Source organism: Cinclus cinclus, chromosome 11, assembly GCF_963662255.1.
Source record: "Cinclus cinclus chromosome 11, bCinCin1.1, whole genome shotgun sequence".
Taxonomy (NCBI): Eukaryota; Metazoa; Chordata; class Aves; order Passeriformes; family Cinclidae; genus Cinclus; species Cinclus cinclus.
Genome location: NC_085056.1, coordinates 1,326,654 through 1,344,448, shown reverse-complemented (window position 1 = coordinate 1,344,448; position 17,795 = coordinate 1,326,654). Strand labels below are relative to the sequence as shown.

Here is a 17,795-nt window from a genome sequence, read left to right as displayed (position 1 = left end):
CCTCTGGCTGCAGCTGGGACATGGCACTGCCCATCCTGCTGTGGAAGTGTGAGCCCCAGTCCTGGTGCCACGGTGCCAAGGCAGGGGCTGAGGCTTGGGCAGGTGGGAACCCCCCAGCTCTTCTGAAGCTGCTGTGTTGGAAAGAAATCCTCCAAGGATCCCCCTGCCCTGACTGGAAAGTTCCTGAAGTGGCTGCAAAGCTGGTGGCACTGACGGGGGAGCTGGGGCCTGAATCCAGGGGTGACCTCTGGTCCCCCCAGCCAGGATACGACAGCAGAGGAACAAATGGCATTTGGAACATCTTTGCTTCCCAAAGAGGCAGCTGAGACACTCGGCCAGCATGAGCACTGGGAAAACCCAACAGAGGAAGTTGGAGAACCCAGAGCTGGCACAGTGAGGGTCCATGGGAGCCACCTCTCACTCCTGCCTGGGGTTGGAAGCTGCAGCCATCAGGAAAGGCTGGGCAGCAGGAGGAAGGATGGCACACAGGTCTCAGAAAGGCCCTGGGATCTTCCTCCAGCTGCATCCCTGAGCTGGTGAGTGAGGATTGAGTTTGCCTGGATCCATCCATTCCTGTCCAGACTCTGTAACTCCAAAACAGCATCTCCTGCTCAGTCACTCTGGGGGCAGTGAATTCACCAGCACGGGGGGGGGGGTCCTCTCTCCTCATGGCGCACCCCTGGAGAGTTCCAATCCCACTGCACACAAAGAGGCATGGAAAAGTGAAAATGACGTTTAAAATCATAGAATAGTTAGGGTTGGAAGGGACCTTAAAGCTCATGTTGTTCCCTCCCCTGCCATGGGCAGCTGATCTGGGCAACTTTTTCCTTGACAGGGAAACTGCTGCCCAGGGTGAACTATAAGTACAAAGATAATTTTAATTAATTTATTTATTTCTTTACACATAACTGAAAGTGATGTTACAGTACATAAGTTATTTACAACTGTGCAGTAATGTGTTGCAAAATAAATTATCTAGAAGGCAGCAAAAGTACATTGTTAATGTATATAAAAACTGTACAGCATTTATGGGATACAATTTTTCTTTATATGAGTATTGGCTCTGTAGTGTTTTCAAGTTATGTTCTCAGAAAGAGAAACGAAATGCCCAAGATTAAAGGAAAAAATATATAAACCACGTGGATTTTACTCCATTAAAAACACAGTTGGCAAAGTCCTTTCTCTGCGTCGCTGTCTCCCCGGCTGTGCCGCCCCGGCGGCTCCTCTGCCCGTCCCCAGCGGTGGCAGCGGCTGCTGCGGGGCCACGGCACATCCCGGAGCTGTCCCCGCTCCGGAGCCGCCGCTGCCCAGCGTGGACACTGTCCTTTTGTTTCTAATTGGTTTGTTGTTTTTTTTTTTTTTTTTAATGTAATTTTTCTTTTTTTTTGTAGTATTTTTTTCTTTTTTTTTTTTTTTTTTGTGTGTTTTTTTTTTTTTTTTTTTAAGACATACCCATGATGGAACGAGAAACTCAAACAACCCCCCTCCCTCCCTCCCCCCATGGTTTCCTACTGCAGCTTCTCCCAGAGGAGATGCGCGCCCGGTGGAAAACAGAGAACTGGAAATCACGGTGTTCACAAGTACATGGTTCACGTGGTTGCTGGCCCCGCTCAGCAGCTTCTGCAACACACACACACGGTGTCCTTGGCCTCCTCCCTCCGTGCCTTGGCCAGTCCCGGGGCCGCTGAGCGCCCGCTGCCCGCGCTGCCCGGAGCCTCCCCGCCGCGGGCGCCGGTGGGAAGGAGCTGTGCCCGGCCCCCGCTGCCCCGCGGAGCCGCGTCAGTCCGGAAGCGAGGGACACGTCGTGAAGAAAGTGCAATTATTTTCTCTTATTGTTTTGTTTTCTGCCGATAGCTGCTGCTTCCTCCTCCTCTGACCAGGGATTCATCAGCAAGCGGTTAAGGGTGAATGTGAGCTCGACCGCCCGACCTCGGAGCGCTCCCGTCCTTGCCAGTGTTCAGTGATGTCTCCCGGGTTGGAACTGTCATGCCGGCAAGAGCACAAAGTCATCGTTCACGTCGACCATTGGCACATAGAACGAGGGCACCTCGTTCACGCAGAGGGATTTGTGCCCTGCGGGGTCCAGCTCCTGCACCTTCAGCTGCCACTCCATCCTCTGCACCGCGTTCAGGGCAGCTGCTTCGTGTTGCTGTCGCATGAGCAGGCATGTCTGGATCAGGAAACAACAGGTCGTGAGGGCTGAGTGACAGGCAAAGGCAAGGGACAGGCAGCCAGGGATGCCACACACAGGACACCTGGGTTTGGGATGTCTGCTGAGCCCAGCTCCAGCAGGAGCCGACGCAAACCCGAAAGTTTGGGTGTGAAAGGCTTCTCGGCACTGCAGAGCATCCGCTCCCATACAACACTGGCCTGACCATCTCTGGACACCCACGCTGTGCTGGAAACCACTAAGGCAGCTCCCAGGCTCCAGCCACGGGCAGAACCCTCCTGAAATGCCCCTGCCTGGAGCACAGGGCTCCCACAGCTCTCACCTTCATCCGGTCGTACTTGTCATCCACATCCTGCAGCCAGGAAATGAACTGTCGCGCGTTGAAACGGTCTCTGACCGATTTGTTTTCGTCTCCCTAAGGACAGGACAGCAAAGGGAGGAACATGGGATTAGTTTTGTACTTCAAGCAGTTACAGGTCTCCCAGACCATGTTCATATTCACTCCTCAGAACCGTGGTGCCTGCAGGGAGGATGCACATCATTGCTGTCAGCTGCTCCTGCAGCCTTTCCAGGGATTCAGCCTCAGATGGGGATGCACCCATGTGCACAAACTCCCCGTTTCTCCCTGATTCACAGGGAATCTGTCCATGTCAGCCCATCACAGCACCCGCACCTCTCTGACTCCTTCAACTCATGCCAGGACAGCAGCAGCAGACACTTGGCTGGGAAATGCTGATGGATAAATCAGAGCTCCTGGATCAATACGCAGCTCGCTAATAAATCCCAGGATCCTGCCCCTGCCCAGGATCCCTCCTGCAATGCAGCAGTGTAATGTTTCTCTTCCCTTCCTTCCACAGGAAGAGACACTCCAGAGTGTAGTAAAGGAAACCTCTCCAGTGTGCAGATGACCGTGACCAAGAAGGACGGAGGGGTGTCCCAAGATGAAGCTGAACCATCTCTGCTTCTAACACACATGAGCTCCCTGTATCCCATGTTCCTGGATCTATTTCCTTCCTCAGCACACATGTAGGAACTGAGGCAGATTAGGCAAATGGTGTTCCTAGTCATAGAATAGCTTGGATTGGAAAGGACCTTAAAGCCCATCTCATTTCACCCCTCCCATGGGACACCTTCCACTGTCCCAGGTCGCTCCAGAATGCATCCAGCCTGGCCTTGGATACTTCCAGGGATGGAGCAGCCATAGCTTCCCTGGGCACTGTGCCAGAGTCTCCCCACCCTCCCAGGGAACAATTCCTTCCTAATATTCCATCTAACCCTGCCCTCTGGGGGAGGTGATATCCTGAACCTGTGAACCATGGTGAGTAACCTGAGCAAGGAGAGCATCAGTAACTCCTGCCTCCATCCATCCCTCCAGAAATGCCCCATCACCCTCAGGGTCTTGCAGAGAGACCTTGAGACACTTCCTCACCACCGAGCCAGGCACTGACCTGATTTTCCAGAGGCATGTTGTACACCTCGGAGTCCAGCAGCATGGTACAGGCACTGAAGGGCACAGCCTGGTTGGCAATGGTCCTCGCTGCCCGGCAGTGCACCCTCAGGATCTCCTGCTCGCAGGAGACGATGAGCTTCTCCTGAGGAAGAGCAGAGCAGTGAGTGTGGCAGCCTCAGCCTCGCCAGCAGGGGAAATTCGGGGCCTGCTCCCCATCCAGAGTGTGCCCTTACCCTCTCTATGCTGTGCTGCAGCCGCAGCTTCCCCCGCACGGCCTCTTGCTGCTTGAAGAGCTCCTTGAGTGGCTCCGCGAGCGACGGCGGCGGTGCGATCTGCGGGCACAGGCAGGGGTGAGAGCACGACCTGCACAGCCCGGGGGCTGCCTGCCCCCTGAAATGGGTGCTGGCCACAGAGGGAGCAGGGATATCCCTTGAGTGACTATGGAGAAGCCCTGCCAAGGACAAGGTTCTGCCAGTGCTCAGAGTCAGCGAGGGTGAGGACTTGGCAAGAACAGCCAGAGCCTGACCCACCCTTGTGCTGCAGGGCAGGGTGTGTGGCAAGGAATGGAGCCTGGACACAGTGACCTTTCTCCTTCAGCCTGGATCCCAGATTTACCACCTGCAGCACCAAGTTTATCGATGCACTTGTATTAGTGAGGCTGCTCCTGCAGCACAGCAGTGAAATGCAGATCCCAGCACCAAATCAAAGAGAGGAGCTTGTGAAAATGGTGGCAGGAGTCAAGGGTTATCTTTTTCCCATGTTCCAGGTTCATTATCCTGTTACTAAACTGCAAGAGCAGTTTCACCTCCTCAAATCCAGTGGATTCTTACAAACTTTGCTCTAAAGCCTGACCAAACCTAAGCACAGCCTGAAGTCTCCTCTGTAAAAAGGCAGCAACTCAGGGGTTGCATTTACCACACAGCCAGGCACTTACCCAGGCTCAGGTTTGGTGTCATATTCTAAAGGCAGGTTGGGGCATATTACAAGATGGTCACAAGACATGGGGATGTGTCTGCAACAGTGAGGTGGGGACAGTTCCCAAGGCTAAAGAGAGAAGGTGACTCACCACTGGAATATGGAGCTTGCTTAGGGGTTTGCCATCCAACAGGTATGAGCCCGTGTAGGTGACATACTCAGCGTAGCACTGCGGAGCTTGGGGAGTAATGTAGCACAGGATTTTCCGCTTCTCTTCAATCTTCTTCCTGATCTGGAGGTACTCAAAGTAGGGGTTGGACCTGTCGCTGTGGTAGGGTTCGATGTCGTCCAGTTTGATGGCATCGACGATAGCTGCCAGTGTCTGCTGGATCATCTCCCTCGTCTGCTGGGTGGACGTGTTGATCTGCTGCTGCAGCTGCTGGTTGGAGCGCTGGAAGCGGCGCTTCCGTGGGTGCTGGGCCTGGGAATCGTCCTCCTCCGTGATGCGGCCTTTGGCACGCGTGACGGGCGCAGAGACGGGAGGAAATTCCTTCTCGGATGCGGCGGCGTTCTGCTTGTTTTGGTTGGCGAGCATCTGAGCCCGGTTCCTGGTAATCCGCTGAGGAATCTCTTCTATTTTGGGTGGCTTGGGAGCTTCTGCTACCGGTTTTTGTACTGGTTCAACAATTTCTGCTTGAGCGTTGCCAGGAGGCGCGTCCGCCTGGGATGGCGGGGCCTGGCTCCCGGCACGGGCTGCAGCACTGTCCTGTGGAACGCTGGCCTCGGAGCTGGCCACGGGCACAGGACAGGGCTGGGAGCTGCCCTCTGCCACCCCACCAGCCGACGACAGCTCCTCGTGCACAGCCTCCACCTCTTTGCTCTCTGCCTGCGTGGGCTCGGACGGGGTCTGCTGGAAAACCTGCGTTTCTGAGTCCTCCACTGCCTTCTCCTCAGCTGTGTTCAGCGCTTCCGAGGCAGCTTCTTGTGCGGCCACTTCTGGTTTCTGCTCCTCTGCTGGTGGCTCCGTGTCCGTGGGCAGGGTGGCTGCTGCCTGGCTGGCTGGTGGCTCCTCTGGCTCACCGGGCGCTGTCGCGGACGCGCCAGCTTTGGTGATCCCAGCGCTCGGTTCTACAGCTGCTGCTGGGCTTTCCTCCGCCGCTTCCGCCTCGGTCATCTCCGTCTCTGCAACGTCCTTAGGCTGGAGTGGCAGCTCTGGGAGCGAGAAGGGGCCGAGGTCCAGTTCATCCTCGGTGTTGGTGAAGGGGTCGGGCCACGTCACCGCCTCCTCCGCGTTCGCAGGTGCTGCGTTGTTGTCTTCCAAATAGTTGTTTTCTGGTGCAGGGACAACTTCGGCCTGAGGTTCTGCTGGCACACATGGGGGCTCTGGAGGGATCTCTGGTGCTTCTTCTGGAAGAGGCTTGCAGTTGTTGAAGAAGGTGTCTAACCTAGTAGGGGACATGTACGGAGCTTGCTCTTCAGCATTTGCAATTTCTCCTGGAACTGCTTCCTCAGCATCTTCCTTGACTTCCTCCAGCCTCGGTTCAGACACTGACAGAGGGTATGAGATGGGAGAAACGGGGTAGGAAGTCTCTGCGGGAATGAAGGCTACGGGTGCAGGATGAATCGGCTCTAGGGAACAGAGCGGAGGTTTAGGGGACTCGGAAAACCTCTGGGGAGATTTCATCAGAAGCTCTGAGCCCATGGACCAGGTGACAGGGTGCTCTGCAGGGTTGCCCATCAGGCTGGGAGGAATGGTGGTGTCCGGGTTCCGGGAAGGAGGGTTATCCCAGTCTATGTTGTTTTGTTCGGGCATTGCCGAACCGAAATGGTTCTCTTCGATGGGTGGTAGGTAGGTGGATTCTGGTGGCATGATGGAGGCAGTGGCTTGCTGCTCCTCTGTGGTATCCAAGGGCATGCCGATGTCGGGGGGAAGAGCACTTTCCACTGAAGGAGCCAGCAGCTCGTCCCTGTGCGAAGGGGAGGATTTTGCTTGTAAACCAGAAAAGACACTTTCGGGAGACTGGGCGACCCCACTGACAGCTCCCGGCGTGCAGTGCAAAGCTTCCACTTTGGGTGAGGAAACTCCATAATCAGGTGAGTAATAGCCAGGAGACAAACACTGGAACTTCTCAGCAGGAACAGAGGGAAGGGGAACTTTCTCCTCCATTAAATGCTGCACTGGAGAGTCATAATTAGATGTTGCTGGGACACTTTGCTGCCTGAAAAACTTATCCCCAACACTGAATTCCTCTTCGGGCGCCCTCCTGATATCCACTGAGATGGAACGGTAGAGGTTTGAGGAGGGTATGGTGCGAGTTGGGGTCTGACTGGGGTTCTCGGGGAGCCCACTGGAAACATTGGTGTATCTGTCGAAGAAGGAAGGAGAGCAGGCGTTCATGGACATGGTGGAGATGGGCAGCGAGTGCTGGGAGTCTGCGCACTCGAACATCAGATCCGTGTAGTCCTCGTTGCTGCACGATGGAGTCCTGGGCGTCTGCATCACCTCCTCGTAGCTCGGGCAGGACACGACGGATGCCGGGGTCGGGACGCCCGTGGGCCGGTTCTGATCTGGCCTGGGAGACGCTGGGAGGATCTCCTTCAGCTGGGGACCCGTGATCCAGTCCTTGGAGTCTGTCCCCACAGCAGGCTGTGCCTTGTTTTCTGGTGACAGAATAGGAGTCAGGGGACCCAACTCTTTGAGTTTCTTGTCCTTGAGCTGTGTGTCCAGTGCTAGCGGCTTCTTGTTTGGCAGATCCAGGCTCCTCTTGCGCACATCCTCCGAGCTTTTAAGTTTGTCCTTTAACTTGGGGTCTCCCGACCTGTGCCGCATTTTCTCCATTTGCTTCATTCTCTCCTTGTGCCTTTTGTGGCGTTCCTCGATCTCCAGGTCTTTCTGGCTCAGCATCCTCTCAAAGCTGGTCATCATCAAATCACCATCTCCCAGAAGTTTCTCCCTGGGCCTGGCATCTTTCTTGCCGCTGTCTTTGGAAAGGGTTATTTTTTCATTCCCATTGCTTATTTTTATGGACTCTGATTTGTCTTTGTCTTGATTCTCCTTAAGTTTCTCCTTCAGTTTGGTTTCACCAAATTTGAGGTTGTCTTCCTTGGATTTATCTTTAAAGGTGGTAACTTGAGGCCCATCCTTATCTTTGAGTGTTGACTTTGGCTCATCTTTGTGATGTTTAAAGAAACCATCTGTGTGTTTGTCCCTATGCTTTTCCTTTTCCTCCTTCCATTTTTCCTTGTGTTTATCCCGCTTCTTTTTCTCTTTAGCTGTGCTGATGGTGCTGGAACTGTAAGTCTTTTCTTTCTCCGCCTTCTTTGACAGCTCTCTTTCAGAATCATTTTTATCCTTCTTTTCAGAAAATAAGTAATCAATGCTCTTCTCCGGTTCCTCATCAGCATCTGCCTTCATGTTGTAGGAAGAGCCAAAAGCTTCCCCATCCACAGAGAAATCCTTTTCATAATGAGTGGAATCCTTTCTGCTGCTGGAGTCCTTGAATTCTTCTGATTTTTCCTTTTTCTCTGTTTTCTCTTTCTTTGCTTTTTCCTTCTCGTGACTTTTCTTTGAGGAAGATGAGGAATGTCGGTGCCTCTCCTTCTCCTTAAGCTTGTCCTGAAGGCAGGGTAAAGGGAGAGAGTCCTTAAACTTTTCTTCAGCAGCATCAGTCAGAGAGAGGTTAGAAGACTCGAAGAGGCTGGTGAGTCCTGGCTCTTGCCCTCTGTCCGTGAAGCTGTCAGAGGAGATCTCGCTGATTTTGTCATTGGAGTCATCCCTGTAGTCATTCAGAGCCTCCTCCTCCAGTTTCTCCAGCAGGCTCTTCTCTGACTCCCCTCCTTTTGAAGACTTCTTCTCTTTGGAATGCTCCTTGTCCAGCTTCTCCTTATGTTTGCTTTTCACCTTGTCATCACTGGTGTGCTTCTTCTCAACCTTTTCTGGGAGCTTTTGTTTGTTTTTCTTCTCCTGAGTGGAATCTATGGATGTTCTTTCCTTTCTGTCCTTATACTTCTCACTGGAGTCCTTATCTTTCTTCTCTTTGTGTTTCTCAAAGGAACTCTTCTCCTTCTTCTCCTTTCCCCCTTCCGATGTTCCTTTGTCTTTTTTCTTCTCCTTGGACTCCTTATCCTTCTGCTTCTCCGAGTGCTGCCGGTCGGACGAGTACTTGCGGTGCTTATCAGGGTACAACTCCTTCTCGGCCGTGGCGCCGTCGTCCTTGTCCTGCAGACTGTCCAGGCGATGCATCTCACTGCCAGCCGAATCACCAACCTTGAACCCGCTCAGGCTGTAATCGTCCCTCTCGTCCTCGCTCTCGTCCGTGAAGATGTCAGCGATGCTGTACCAGCTCTTCTCCTTGCCTTTCTTCTCATCCTTCTTCTCGGAGAAATCGTCTCTGTCTGTGGAAAAGTTTTTCTCTTTCTTTTCCTTCACCTGGTCAAAAGAACTCTTCCTCTCCTTGTCCTTGCTGTGAAGATCCTTGTACTTCTCCTTAGTTTCTTTCTTCTCTTTGAAACTCTTCTCTAGTTCTTTGTCCTTCAGGATTTTCTCTGGAGCAGCTTTTTCATTTTTCTCCTTGTCGCCTTCTTTGGATTTTTCCTTGTATTTTTCTGGCTTCACCTTTTCTTTTTTTTCTTTATCAGGAGCATCTTTCTTCTCCTTTTCCTTCCCAGAATGATGCCTCTCCCAGCTCTCCAGGGTTTTCCCACTGAACTCAGGGTCAGACTTATCCTTGAAGAATGTTTCACAGCCATACTCCTTGAAGTCATCTCGATAGGGCTCCTCCTGCTTCGTCTTGGGATCTTTTCGCTCTTTAGAGCTGTCAGAGGAATCTTTTCTGTCTTTGTTGGTCTCACCTGTGTCTTTTTCTTTCCTCTCCTTGCCAGTCTCCACAGAATCCTTCCTTTTCTTATCCTTTTCAGGCAAATAACTGGGAGTAACTTTGTGTCTGTCTGTTTGGTCCTTTTTCTTCTCGGAGCTTTTCTCCACGTAATCCCTCTCCTTCTTCTTTAAGAAAGTGTCCTTTTCATTCCGCTTCTCGTTGTATTCCTTCTTCTCTTTAATTTTATTTTCCTTTTTCTTGTCTTTAATTTCCTCCTTCATGGGTTCTATGATTAGTTTAGCCACGGTGTCATTTTTAATCTCCCTGAAATCTGTTATTGGAGAATCCCAGCTGTCCTCACCCTTGAAATCAAAGGATGAATCAGAGGACAAATCTGAAAACCACCTCTCCTGCTGATCGTCCGAAAGGCTGAACTTCGTGTCCTCGCTTTCGGCAAACTGAGTTTTGTTATTAAACTCATCAAACCCAGACTCGTCCCTGTAAAGTTTCTCTTTTTTGCATTTTTCCTTCTCTTCCTTGAAGGATTTTTCTTTCTCTAGTTTAGAAGCCTTCTCCTCCTTCAGCTCATTCTTCTTCTCAGATTTGGACTGCTTGTCCTTTGACTTCTTCTTTCTCTCCTCCTTATGTATTCTTGGCTTCTCCTCCTTGGGAGATTTCTCCTTGACAGGTTTCTCTTTTTCTGATTTACTCAATCCTTCTCTGAAGGATTTGCTCAGGTCTTTACTGCCATCTTTAATTTTTCTTAACGATTTCTCCTCTTTTGAGGATTTTCCAGTCTCATCTTTAAACAACCACTCCTTCTCCTCTGCTTTACCTTTGGGGAGTTTTTCCTCCTTCTTACCATGTTCCCGATCGTGCTTTAACACTTTCAACTTGTTTTCGACTGGATTTTCTGTCTCTACTATCAAGCCTTTCTCAGGCTTTTGTTTAGAGTCCTCAAACTCAAAAGAAAATGTTTTGATTATTTTAATGTCTTGGCTGATGGGACACTGTCCCTTCTCCTTGTTTTTATGTTTGTGTTTTGTTTTATGCTTTTTAACAACCTTCCCCTCCTTGTCCAGCTTTGGAATTGCTCCATCCACATTGCTATGGAATGAATTCTTTTTCTCAGAAACAGTGTTGTGGGGGGCATTTTTCTTTTTGTGCTCTGGTTTCTTCCTGACTGGCTTTAGTGACTCTAAGCTCGAGTCCTCAGACGAGTAGTCTGACTCGCTCGTCAGCCTCGTCCTGGTGGAGTCCGATAGGGAACTGACGTCTGACCAAGCTGGAGAAGATATGGTTTTCCAATTGTCCGTCCTCCAGTGCTTGGAGTGCTGTTCTGTAAGACTGGGATTATGTTTCTGGGATGCTAAACTCCCATGTGAAGAGGTCGATGAGGCAGACAGAGAGTTAAACAAGGAGGATTCCTTTAGCACTAGCCTTGAGTCCTTTACACAGCTAGAGCTCTGTAGAGAGTCTCTATCATCCTCCTCACTCTCCACATTTTCACTCTCTGATTCAGAGGAACAAAACTTGTCATTTTTTTTGCCAAACCGAACCTCTTTGCTTTTTGTCTCCTTCTTCCGCTTCTTTTTCACTTTGCTTTTCTCCTTGGGGGCCTTGGTGCTGGCGGGCTCCCGAATTTTGCTGCTGGGCAATATGGAGTGGGTGGAGAGGCGCAGCTTCTCCCCCGTGCCCACGGCCACGCTGGTCTCCTCCTCGTCCGAGCTGTCCGACAGGATGCGGTGGGCAGCTTTCTTTGGTGTAATTGTGTTATTTTTAGTATAAGTTTTCACTTCCATTTTGGGTATGGAAATGAAACTGTTTGCTTTAGTCTCTTTCCTGTAATCCTTTTTCAACAAATGTTTGTCATCGACCGGTGGGACCCGGTCCTGCTCATCATCCTCATCGAATTCATACTCATCCTTCACTGGGGTGATGGTTTTGGGGGGCTCCTGGGCCTTGGGCTTGTGCTTCAAACCCTTCTCAAACTCTGAGTCTGTGTTATTGCCATCAACAGAGCTGGAGGGAGCGAAGGAAGGGGCGTCCTCCTCTTCTGAGGTCTCTGCAGAGAGAGGAGAACAGCATGTTAAAGACTGCCAAGGGTGCTGGGGAGGGAACATCACTAGTCTCCTGCACACACCAACCCCTGCAAACAGCCCTGATGCCCTCTGACCTCACCCAACCGTTGCAAGTTGGCAGCCAACAGCTCGGAACGCCAGGCTGGGTGATCTTTTCAGAAGGAAGCTCCTCCAGCTCCAGCCTGCGTGGGGTGTTCCTCAAATGACATCCTGGGTGGAGCATGAGAACTCTGGAACAGGCTTATGACTGCACACAGTGGAGCTCAAGGCTCCCCAAAAGACTGAAAATTGTTAATTTGCACTAGTTAAAACCTGCAGAGTGTCCCACAATGGTGGCACTGGTGGAAGAGGCTGTAGCAGGGACAGCCTGGAAGCAGAACCTGGAACACCAGTGCTGGGATAGCTGAAGGACAGGAACACAGGGCAGACACTCCTTTCCACTGGAATTACCACCTTCCGAAGGTAGAATGTCCATTTACCTGCAACTGGCTTCCAATCCTGCATCCCAACTGCACCAGGGAAGCAATCTCAATGCTGGCTTCCAGGACAAACAGCCCCCCAAGCTAAGGCTGGTGGTTATGTTGTCTGAATTTGGGTCATACTGTCTGAATTTGGGTTACAAGGTGGGATCCTGACCACAGCAGCATCTGATAAGAGTCTAACTTCACTGTCCTCTTAAGGTCTCTGTGATAGCTGCAGGCCACAGCTGTCCCAGCCCTGGCCACAGAAAGGCCAATCTCACCTGTGGAGCTCTCTTCACTGGAGGGGTACGTGGTCTTCCCCAGGAGCAGGTTCACCATGGTGGGAGAATTTGCTACTTTCAAAGGTGTCTCGCCCTTCCTGTTGCTTTGATGAGGATTCCCTCCATAATGCAACAACAATTTCACCACCTGAAAAAAGAAACTGAGGCTTGAAGATGCTCACAATGTTTTGATTCCAGGGGTTTCTTCACATGATTTTCATACACATTTGAAAGAGTGGTGTCTTCAAGACATGCCTTGTGGTACTAACGTAAGAGAGAAGCCCCAGCAATATTTCCAGGGAAGTGGTGGAATCCCCATCCCTGAAAGTGTTCAAGAAACATTTAGGGACAAGGTTGAGTGGTGCACTGGCAGCATCACGTTAACGGTTGGGCTCAATAATCGTGGAGGTCATTTCCAACCTTAATGATCCTGTGATTCTAAGAACCAACCTGGGCAGGAAAGAAGGGGGAAGAACAAGGCACAAAATTATGCTCCTGTCCCAGTTCCAGAAGAATGAACTACCCCCTGTGCAGATGAGCACCAATTAAAACACTCAACAGCTCTGAGACAGGGAAATTCACACAATCAGGGAACAATTTAGGCTGGAAGGGACCTTCAAGCCCATCCTATGCCATCCCCTGCCACGGGCAGGAACACCTTCCACTAACCCAAACTGCTCCAAGCCCTGTCCAGCCTGGCCTTGAATACAAACTCCTGCCCACTCCATGGGAAATGAGACAAAAATACCCAGAATCTGTGTTTGTCCCAGTGGGCTGCTCGAAGTACAAGTTTCCAGAAGAGCCATTTAAAGCAGAGCAGTGAATCCCAGCACCCCGACCTTGAAGTGGCCGTTGTTGGCCGCGTCGTGCAGGGGGGTGTCATCGTCCAGCCCCTTGGTGTTGACCTCAGCTCCTGCTGCCAGCAGCTGCTTGGCCACGTCGTAGTAGCCCCGGTTGCAGGCCTCGTGCAGCGCCGTCCAGCCTGCAAGGACAGGGACACTCAGGACATGGCACCACCTCCAAAGAGACACTGGTAAATCCTGCAGGGTCAGCATGGTCAGGGCTGTGTTGGTCTGATGGCCAAAGTTGTGCCTGGATGCACATGGCACGCAGCAGGAAGGAACCTGCAGCTCTGCCCTGCTACTCCTGCCAGGCAGTCATAGAATCAATTCCACTTTTCCCTCTGGTAATACCATGTGCTACATCAGAGCATCTGCCAGACCTGACACAGCCCCTGGAAATGGACAGTTTTATATGGGAAATAAGGAGAAATGCTGATGTCATGTGAAAGGCAGGTCTTAGATCCCTTCCCTTTTATACCATCTTTAAATGGTTTGGGTTGGAACAGATCTTAAAGCTCATCCAGTCCAACCCCCAGTCATGGGCTGGGACTCCTTTCACTATCCCAGGCTGCTCCAAGTCCCCTCCAACCTGGCCTTCAATGCTTCCAGCAATGGGGCAGACACAGCTTCTCTGAGCAACCTGTGCCAGGGCCTCACCACCCTCCCAGGGAAGAATTTCTTCCCAATATCCCATCTAACCCTGCCCTATGTCAGCTTAAGGCCATTCCCTCTTGCTCTGCCACTCCAAGGTCCTGTGAAACCTCTCCAGCCTTCTCTTAAGCTCTGTTAGGTTTGGCTTTAGGCTCCAATCCCTCTGTAAGGGAAACCCTGGTGCCCAGACCAGGCTGAGCTCAGAACTGCAGATAGAGTTCAAGACAGCCTCCACACAGATTTTCTGTGAGCTCTCCAAACACACAAACACTGGCCTGGGCACGGGGAGAAACCAAACAGCAGTGTCTCCACAGTAATGGCATCTCCAGCTCTCAAACAAATCTCTGAAGAGCACAGAACAAAACATTTTATCGTGTTCAAACAGCCTATTTTTAAGCAGAGCTTGTTTTGAAGTTTCCCAGCACGGCTGCTGCGGTGTTTTGCTGATAGCGCCGTGGGAGCACGTTCTGTTACCTTCACTTGGAGCCTTTGGAGGGGGCACCTGTGCCCAGAATTAATCACAACTGATACTTCAGTCTGGCACTGGGATTAATCATAGGGGTGGAGGAACAGCCATATCTATTTATAGCCCCAAAATCATGCGAAGAGAACAGCAAAGTCAAACTCTGGGGCGTGCTGGAGAAAGGCTGATCCAGCCCTACCAAATGGCACCTTCATCAGCCCTTCACCAGCATCCCATGGCTGCCTTCTCCCTGCAGGATTCAGGGTTGTTCCCATCTCATCCCACCACTCTAAGTAGGAGCTTGGCAGCACTGCTGAGGAGGAGGAGGAGGAGGAGGAGGAGGAAGAGGTGGAGGTGGTACTACTCCTGAGCTGAGGATCAAGATGGTCAACAACCCCTCCAACTTGGGTGCCTGGTGGGAGCCTAACCTTGCCCTTCACATTCCCTCCCCATGAGCAGCACCCCCACATTCAGTCCTCAAAAACAACTCCCAAAAATTCACAGGCATCAGGCCCCCAACTCCAGAGCGATGACTTCACAAACCCACTCTCAGTGGTATTTCTATGCCCACAATTCCTTCTATTTAATGTAAAAATAGAGCTCAACCAGCCCACCTTCCTTTGCAAATCCCCCTCCAGACTTCCAACACGGCATCCCCCTTGGAAGGGCAGAAGGAAATGGTCTGGAGTGGCCTGGCCAGTTTTGGTGACACCAGCTCCAGGGATTCTCTGGATCCTGCCCAGCCCTCAAGCAGACAGCACAGCCTGGGAATTCTGTTCCCAAACTCCAACAAGAAAACTGATGCTCTGGGGGATTTTTTTTTTAATGTGGCTTTCTGTTGTTGTCTGAGTTTTTTTTTGTTTTTTTTTTTAAAGAGCAAAACCCCACAATTTTTGGCAAATCCCCTCTTTCCAAGGCGCAACCCCCATGGTAGAAACAAACTCCTTTTTCTGCTGGGAGTCATTCTTGGAGGTGGAACATACAACCAGGTGGGAAAAAAGCTGGGATTCCTGAGCTGTTACCTGCAAAGTCCTTCACATTGACATCTGCACCCTCGATGATGAGCTCCTTGATGCGCCGGGCGTCGCCGCGGATGGCAGCGCGATGCAGCCGAGTCTCTCCTCGCTCGTTTCTCTTGTTTACTTTATCTTTGGTTTTGGAGGCAGAATTGGGAGTTCCCTTCTGACAAACTGTAGACTGAGAGGGATGCTTTGGTGTTGTGTCAACTGCAGGGAGGAGAAAACCAGCGTCAGGGACTGCCATTCCACAGAATTCCTATGCCCTTAGAGGGAGCTCGTGCATCACGTTTCGGCTCTTCCCAAAATATTCACCAAAAGGCAGCAAGAGGCAACTCAGGCTCTGGAGTGGATGTGAACAGAGCAGGCTGTTGTGTCCCACGGAGATGGGAATCACGGGCTGCCAGACCCACTGGAGAGCTGCAGTCCTGGCAAACACTGGGGGCAATCCCGTGATCTGGGAGCAGACAATGCAGCTCCTTAGCCTCAAACCTCAGTTCCCCAGGGAAGTGGCCTTTTACCAAGTACATGTGAGGTCTGACGGCCTTGGGAGGAGACTACATTTCCTGGGAGAACACTGGAACGCTCTGCAGCTTTTTCCCTTTTACCTTTCCCAAATAACAGCAACATAAGCAGGTTGGTGTTGTTTTGGCTAAAAGCTGCAGTGTTGTGTGTAGGATGAGGATGTGAGGACATGGATAGTAGAGTCTCCAAACACTGGCGGGGCGGGGGGGCACGTTTGCAACAGAACACAAAATCTGTGGTAAACACATTCCAGCTGCTGTACACCTCAAGTTACAGCTGTGGTGGTTACACATCTTATACCCTTGCAAGAAAAGAAACATAAAAAACCTACAGAGGATATTTTGTCTTTATTCACAATCCTCCTTTACTGACACAGCCTGAGAGGCCAGTGGGAAACACAGAGCTTAGGTGGAGGAGGCTCCCATGGAACCAAAGCTCCAGCTGAGCAGCCAGGGCAGGCTGGGTGGTGGCCTGGACTGGGGGACACTGGGAAAAGGAGGGACAGCCAGAGCCACGTGCAGATCCCAGTGACACCACACCTGGAGTCACCTGCAGAGCCACGTGGGAGCAGTGAGACCCCACAGAGCAGCAAACCATCCCCCCTACACCATGCCAAGGGCGGCAGCTCAACCCTGCTGCTGTACCTGAACCTCTGGTGAAGCCAGGAGCTGGGAATTCCAGAGGTCTGAGAACCTCTGGCTGCAGCTCCCACCCTGCAGAACAAACTCCCTCCCCAGTCTCACCTGGGCTGTTTGCAGACTCTTCTGCTGTCATCTGCATGAGGAGAGCGACCTGCTGGCGCTCGGAGAGCGGGTACCCTGCCCGGATCCCCGAGAGGCCCATCCCGAAGAGCAGGCCAGGCTTCCTGGTGGCGGGCTCTTTTTTAATCCTCTTCCGCTCAGGACCCTGCTTCTCTGTGGGACAAGGACACAGGGACACGAGCCATGAATGTCACTGGAGCTGAAAGCCATGTTCCTGTCTGGGTATGGGACTGAGAGTTCCAAAAAGCTTGTGCTGGGTGATGGATCCCTGTGCTGGGTGATGGATCCCTGTGTTGAGTGATGGATCCCTGGGTGATGGATCCCCGTGGTGAGTGATGGATCCCTGTGGTGAGTGATGGACCCCTGCACTGGGTGATGGATCCCTATGCTGGGTAATGGATCCCTGCACTGGGTGATGGATCCCTATGCTGGGTAATGGATCCCTGCACTGGGTGATGGATCCCTGCACTGGCTGATGGATCCCTGCAGTGGGAGCACTGGCACCTGGAGCAGCCACCCAGGCTCACAGTGCTAAGGGTGCAGCCAGGACATGCCCCACTCCTGCTCCTCCAACAGCCTCCCATTCTCCTCCACCACCAAAAAGCAGCTTAAGAAAGAGGGAACGAACCCTTTGAGGGGCCACAGCCAGTGCTGCACCTCCCATGCTGCTTTAGGAGCCTCCATCCCATGCCAGAGTGCCTGGAGGAGCCTACTCAGACTGACACCATCACAGCACAGACCCAGCTGGAAGCACTGAACAGCACCAACAAGGAGAGCTGAAAGATACAGGCTGACAGCTCAGAAATGTGGCCATCACACCCATCATCATCATCATCATCATCATCATCATCATCACCATCAAAGCAAGGAGGCTGCAGCCAAACAGGTGTGGGGAGCACCAGGCTGGTTCTCTCCTCCCAAAGTGGCTGCTCCCACCTGGCCCAGAGCACTCACGTGCCCTCAGGTCTTCTGCAACCATCTAAAAAAATCCTGAACAAACATGAGGGGAAGAGAGGAAGAAACCCCAGAAGTGTCTGTCTTGTCACCCCAAATCCCAGCCTCACACTTATCTCCTAAATCATCCAGCTGCAAAGGCAGGTCCTTCTGAGAGACCCCAAATCACAGTCACACAACCATGAAATGGGTGGGAAAGAACCTGGAGATCATCCAGTCCCACCCCACCATGTGCAGGGACACTTTCCACTAGCCCAGGTTGCTCCAAGCCCCAGTGTCCAACCTGGCCTTGGACACTTCCAGGAATGGGGCAGCCACAGTTGCTCTGGGCGACCTGAAGGTGCCTCAGTACATTCACCACAATAAAAAGAAACAATCCTGCAGCCTCCCCCCAGCTCTGCTCAGCCC

General features: G+C 51.9%; 1 protein-coding gene across 1 annotated transcript in view; it reads right to left on the bottom strand.

The window, feature by feature from the left end:
- Positions 1 to 872: 872 nt before the first annotated feature.
- Positions 873 to 17,795, bottom strand: part of ANKRD11 (ankyrin repeat domain containing 11) — a 123,032-nt gene continuing 106,109 nt past the window's right edge. The window contains exons 5-13 of the mRNA XM_062500174.1: positions 16,416 to 16,586; positions 15,154 to 15,357; positions 13,015 to 13,157; positions 12,176 to 12,323; positions 4,687 to 11,417; positions 3,854 to 3,952; positions 3,619 to 3,762; positions 2,493 to 2,585; positions 873 to 2,170 (exon numbers count right to left, since the gene is read on the bottom strand). Coding sequence (XP_062356158.1) covers positions 1,985 to 2,170; positions 2,493 to 2,585; positions 3,619 to 3,762; positions 3,854 to 3,952; positions 4,687 to 11,417; positions 12,176 to 12,323; positions 13,015 to 13,157; positions 15,154 to 15,357; positions 16,416 to 16,586 — 7,919 coding nt within the window. The 3' untranslated portion in view covers positions 873 to 1,984. The remainder of the gene's footprint in view (positions 2,171 to 2,492; positions 2,586 to 3,618; positions 3,763 to 3,853; positions 3,953 to 4,686; positions 11,418 to 12,175; positions 12,324 to 13,014; positions 13,158 to 15,153; positions 15,358 to 16,415; positions 16,587 to 17,795) is intronic.